The sequence below is a fragment of the Austrofundulus limnaeus genome, unplaced genomic scaffold (genome assembly GCF_001266775.1).
Source record: "Austrofundulus limnaeus strain Quisiro unplaced genomic scaffold, Austrofundulus_limnaeus-1.0 Scaffold1937, whole genome shotgun sequence".
NCBI classification, from domain to species: Eukaryota; Metazoa; Chordata; class Actinopteri; order Cyprinodontiformes; family Rivulidae; genus Austrofundulus; species Austrofundulus limnaeus.
The window spans coordinates 17,231-22,821 of NW_013954339.1; the positions used below are offsets into that span (position 1 = coordinate 17,231).

The 5,591-nt window shown below is 37.8% G+C and overlaps 1 protein-coding gene across 2 annotated transcripts in view; it reads left to right on the plus strand.

The window, feature by feature from the left end:
* Positions 1-5,591, plus strand: part of aebp1a (AE binding protein 1a) — a 27,231-nt gene that overhangs the window by 14,056 nt on the left and 7,584 nt on the right. For both annotated transcript variants that reach the window (XM_014034014.1, XM_014034015.1), the window contains exons 10-14: positions 1,225-1,309; positions 1,399-1,543; positions 4,063-4,142; positions 4,225-4,348; positions 4,500-4,696. In XM_014034014.1, the coding sequence (XP_013889468.1) occupies positions 1,225-1,309; positions 1,399-1,543; positions 4,063-4,142; positions 4,225-4,348; positions 4,500-4,696 (631 nt within the window). The remainder of the gene's footprint in view (positions 1-1,224; positions 1,310-1,398; positions 1,544-4,062; positions 4,143-4,224; positions 4,349-4,499; positions 4,697-5,591) is intronic.

Sequence of the window (5,591 nt, forward strand, 5' to 3'; positions counted from 1 at the left end):
TATACATATATATACACATATACATACATGCATACACATACATGTTTAATCTAAATATTAAATCTAAATATATATCCTAAATCATATCTAAATCTTAAATCTCAGAAAATGCTGATTCATGGTAGTGGTGTGGCCATGAGTTGAGATGTTTAATTGTTATTTTTTTCTGAAAGTTTAATTCTAAGATTTATGATATATAGTATTTTGATTCAAGTTTTATGAAAGATAAGTATATTTAATTTTAGATTTTTACATACATATGTATCATACATACTGTAAGCTTTAGTCTTTGTTGAAACAAGAGTCCATTAGCATTTGAGCAAAACCTTACCTCAGCCCGCCTTGTTGGGTCCAGTTGCAGATAGAAAAGAGGAAATTGGAAGTGCTGTTTGTCTGCTGTAGTGAGCACCATAACTTGAAAGATAAGTGAGGTAATAGCTTCAATGTTGGTGTGTGGCTAAAAGGTTCCTTTCAAAAATTGGGCTACCACATCAAAATCCAAGATGACACCACTATTTATAAACCAGCCACCACCCCAATCATTTGAGGAAACTAAATTTTCTAGATTTTATTTTTCTTAAAAGTGTAGTTTCCTCAAATGAATGGAGTGGTTGGTGGGGTGGCCAAACACATTCTGCATCACTTCAGACAAGCAAAAAAAAATCTCACAGTTTTTCTACACAGTTTAACTCCTACTTAATTGTATTTCTTGCACCAAAAATATTGTTTACTTGCATTTTCTGTTCAGTTCCCACGCAGAAAAACCTTAATCTCTAAAACTCTAAACATTCCTTATTTGAATCTCTCAGCGAGTCATTATCCTCATCAGGGATTTCCTATTTATGTTTCCCTAATTCCTGGCCTTTTTATGATGAAGAAAAAAAACATGAAAAAATTTAAATATTTCTAGTGACAGATTCAGGGTCTGTTATCCTGAGAAGACAAAGCTTTTAAACAGTTTGGATTCATGAGTTTCTGGACAAAGAGTGGATCAGGATTCAGGTACATGCATCTCAACAAGTAAAGAGCTGTTGGTAGAAATATGCAACTTGTTAGTAGCTTCAAAGCTGAGTGACCTCACAGTTGCCTCATAATATTTGCACAAACTAACTCACTAAATTATTGTAGATGAATAAATATTTAAAAAACTATCTATGTTGTTACTATATTAAAAGGTATCTTGGTTCAGTGATAATGAGCTAATAACTGACATTTAAATTTCAGTGAGGATTTTGTGTCGTCCTACTTTGTGGCCTTCAGTAACGACAGCCATGATTGGACGGTGCTTCATGATGGCTACGCTGAATGGGTGAGTGGAAACTGAACAAAAAGCACAACAACAATAAATCAGTTTCACGGTGTCTGCCTCTCTCATGGATCCGTAACCCTGTCCTGCAGCTGTTCTATGGGAACGTGGATAAGGACACGCCGGTGATGAGTCAGTTTGCCGGTTCTGTGGTGGCTCGGTACATCCGGATCCTGCCTCAGAGCTGGAACGGCAGCCTGTGTCTGAGAGCTGAGGTCCTGGCCTGCCAGCTGCCCAGTCAGTATGACAGAAACCCTCATCAAAGCAACACAAACCACCAACAGGAAATCTTATATCCACCCTGACAAATAGCTACTCATCTTATAAACATGATAATTATGTTTTATTAACACAACCTACTGGTATGGGATTTAGTATATACTGTACATTTGAGTAAGTTTTCAATATATATGTAAGTTATAAAATATAACAGACTCAAAAACTCTGATTTTTTTCAAAATATTTTTTAGTCAAAGGTATGAAAAGTCATTTTATACACTTAACACTGTGATTAGGGGAGGAAGTGCAGAAGCATTAAAGCACCTTTATTACAACATATGGCACATTTTACGCCTGTTAAACTATTCTACAGTTATCTGTAGCAAAGGCCTGATTATCTCCAAGCAACTTAAAAATCAAACTATGTTTTCATAAATCATAAAACATTTGCAGGCTGTTGCTTTTTATGTTTAACCTTAGTTTTGAGGTCAGATCACATAAACACCAGATACCCTGCAGTGGTCACACATTAAAGGGGCAATATTATGTAAAATCAACTTTTTTGAGTTTTATATCATGTATAATGTTATACTCTCATAAAAAACATGCCCAAAGCCTTGCTTTGACTCATTCATGCATGTTTGAGAAATCCTGCAGTGTTTTTAGGAAGCCATGCTGAGGAGCAAAACGACAGGTGGGGACTAGAAACGCCTTTTGGTACCAGAAACGCCCTTGGGACGTGTCTTTAAGCCGAACTTCCTCATGGCAGAGCACCCCCACCCCACCACCTCACTCATGACTCCTGAAAGTGAAAGTGAAACTTAAACTGTCTGCTGAGCTCCTAACATTAGTTCTCACTCAGTGAAGCTCTTTTCAGATTAAAAATACCTTTGAGGAAATATATTTTCCGCCCCCGCACCGAAATGGGCGAGACAGAAGCGAAGGTGGTTCTTAAAGAGACAGAGGCCAATTTCAAGGCGTTTAGAAGAGGAAGTGATGAGAAGATAAGTTTATTTTCTATTTAAACAGGGTTCCTACAGTTAAAAGCAAGTTAAATTTAAGACTTTTAAAGACTTTTTAATGACAAGTGAAATTAAATTTAAGACCAATTTCATAATAAACACAAATGACAAAAAAACTATAGCAGCAACTCATGAATAAAGGTATTTTTCATTGAAATATTCAAATATTTTGCTAATAGACCATTTGTTTTAATCCAAATCGAACTGCTTTTTCATTAAATACTTATGGCCAAAACATTCTTAGCAGTCAGTTTAACAACACAAAATTTGTTATTTTAGGACCCACAGTGGGGTCTTAACCCCAATTTTCTGTAGATGAAACCTTAAAGTGCATGTGACATCAACAGTTGTAAGAAAAGTTAATGCTTTTTTGGAAAGACATTATTTACATATTGCAAAACAAATTTCACGATGCTCAGATGGACAATTGCTGAGATATTTGCATGTGAAGTAACAGGAAGTGATGTCAAACGGGAATGTCTGCATGTGAATATTTAAAAAAATAAATGTTAACATTTATTTTATTATTTGAGATGAATTACAGTCATCCTATTTAATGTGTTAACATTTTTAAGACTTCTGAAAGATTGATTTAAGACATTTTAAGGCTAAGAAAGGCCTTATTTTTGGATTGATGAATTCAATGACTTTTAAGACTTTTTAAGGATCTGCAGGAACCCTGTTAAACATAAAAACAGCATTTTAATAACAGCTAAAAGTGACATAGATACTTTATTATGGTATAGTATTTAAATGTATGCCTGAGAAACACATAATATTGCCCTTTTAAGACTCCATCTGGTGATGAAACATACGTTTATCAAGTTTCATTAAAAATATTTTGAGTGGATCAGATGTTCTGGTCCAAACAAGAGACAGTTTACAGATGGACGGACCATGTTCCCCAGACCATGACCTCCAGAGTTACCATGGGATCCTCAGCTTCTTCTCAAATCATAATACTGCAAATGTGAAAAAGTTCAAGGGGTGTAAATGTTTTTTAAATCACTGCATATTGACATCATTAACCTCCCCCTGACCCCAGTACCCCGGTGCAGTTATCTGCTTTCTCCTGCTGAAAATCCAACCTTGTTCAGCAGCTGAGAAGCCAAGAAGTGTCAGGAGCTTTTGAAAGAGGGGGATTTTGTTTTCCCTTAAAGTCAGACCTTTTTCATTCCAAACAGTAATATGTCACCCTTCCCTGGAAGGAAAACCTCTGCTGTTTGCCAAGCTTGGACTCTAATTGGTTTCACCCAGCAGTGAAGAGACACAACAGTCTGTTTCACAACATGAACCGCACAACCTTGGAAGTAGAATGTGTCAGTGTTTTTTAATTATTGCCAGTTCTGTTCAGTTGTTCCAAAGTAAGCTATTTCAAACTTATAAACATTTAAATGCAAATCTTGAATAAATATCTAAAGACTGAGCTATGAAAAGCAGCAATTCAGCTTATTCAAGCAGACTCAGTCATTGTTTTCTGATACAGAGATAAGATCCCTTTGTTTCTTCTAACAGGCAGCTATCAGAGTGAAAATGAGGTTGATCCCTCTGACGACCTGGACTTCAAGCATCACAACTACAAAGACATGAGACAGGTTGGTTTTTAAATAAAACCCATCAAATTGTTTAAACACACCATTCTACCAACAATAAAAATGTAATTTCTGCAAATTTCAGATGATGAAGATGATTAACGAGGAGTGTCCCAACATCACCAGGATCTACAACATCGGTAAAAGCTCCCAGGGTCTGAAGATGTACGCCATGGAGATCTCCGATAACCCAGGAGAGCACGAGACTGGTGGGAGGTTTTATTTTGAAACCTTTTGATTGAAATAGCATAAATCCAAAAGTAAAATTGATTGTTTAAAATACTGGAGAAAATGTGGTCAGCAAACTGATGGTTTTATATTTTTTTATTCAAATTGATGCTGATATCCGCGTGTTTTTAGGCGAGCCAGAATTTCGCTACACAGCTGGCCTCCATGGCAATGAGGCTCTGGGTCGAGAGCTTCTCCTGCTGCTGATGCAGTTCTTGTGCAAAGAGTATAACGATGAAAACCCGAGAGTGCGCCGCCTGGTGGACGGAGTGAGGATCCACTTGGTGCCCTCGCTGAACCCTGATGCATACGAGCTGGCCTACGAGATGGTACGCTGAATTTTCACAACAGACTTACACATGAGCTAAATAATGATCTGATTTCTGCTACACTTTCTGTTTTCAAAAAAAGATTAGGCCTACCTGACATGTTTTCGTGATAACCTGAACTCCTGAGGCAGCTAATCAGCAACCAGTTATGTTAATGACAGAAAAGTTCTTCAAGCAAAGTGATGAGAACTGACTCAGATTTAAAGATTACGGCTTGAAGGTGTCAAAGGTTCATCCTCTGCAAACATCAGAAATGAGACCGAGGTTACCAAACCAGACACATCCGTGCCTTCAGGTTCTGTCCAGAAACACTACAAACAAGATCAAAGACAACCTTATGCTGAGAATGAAGACAAGTCTATTGCTTTGGTAAGACAAGGACCAAAAAGCCCTCAAAAAAGTGACCCTGGCACCTCAAATTCTTCAGCACCTCCACAGAATGTCTGAAAAAAACGAGTCGGAAGTTCTCCCAGACCCACAAAACGCACTGAAACTAGGCAGTCCATTTCCCATTACCCCCTTAGAAACATGGCAAAGCTGAAGATCCAGTTCACTGTTTCATGACCCAGAGGAAAACCACACTGCTCCTCCTCCTCCCTTCACCACCCAGGAGAAAGCTTTCACTCAATAGTTGGAACACATTTTGGTGAAAAGTATGAACATGAAAAGTATGAGCATGTACAGCACTCAGTATTTAGTTGGGGCTCCTTTGGCCTGTATTACTGCAGCAATGCGGCGTGGCATGGAGTCGATCAGTCTGTGGCACTGCTCAGGTGTTATGATAGCCCAGGTTGCTCTAATAGTGGCTTTTAGCTGTAGCTCTTCTGAATTGTTGGGTCTGGTGTATTGCATCTTCTTCTTCACAATACCCCATAGATTTTCTATGGGGTTAAGG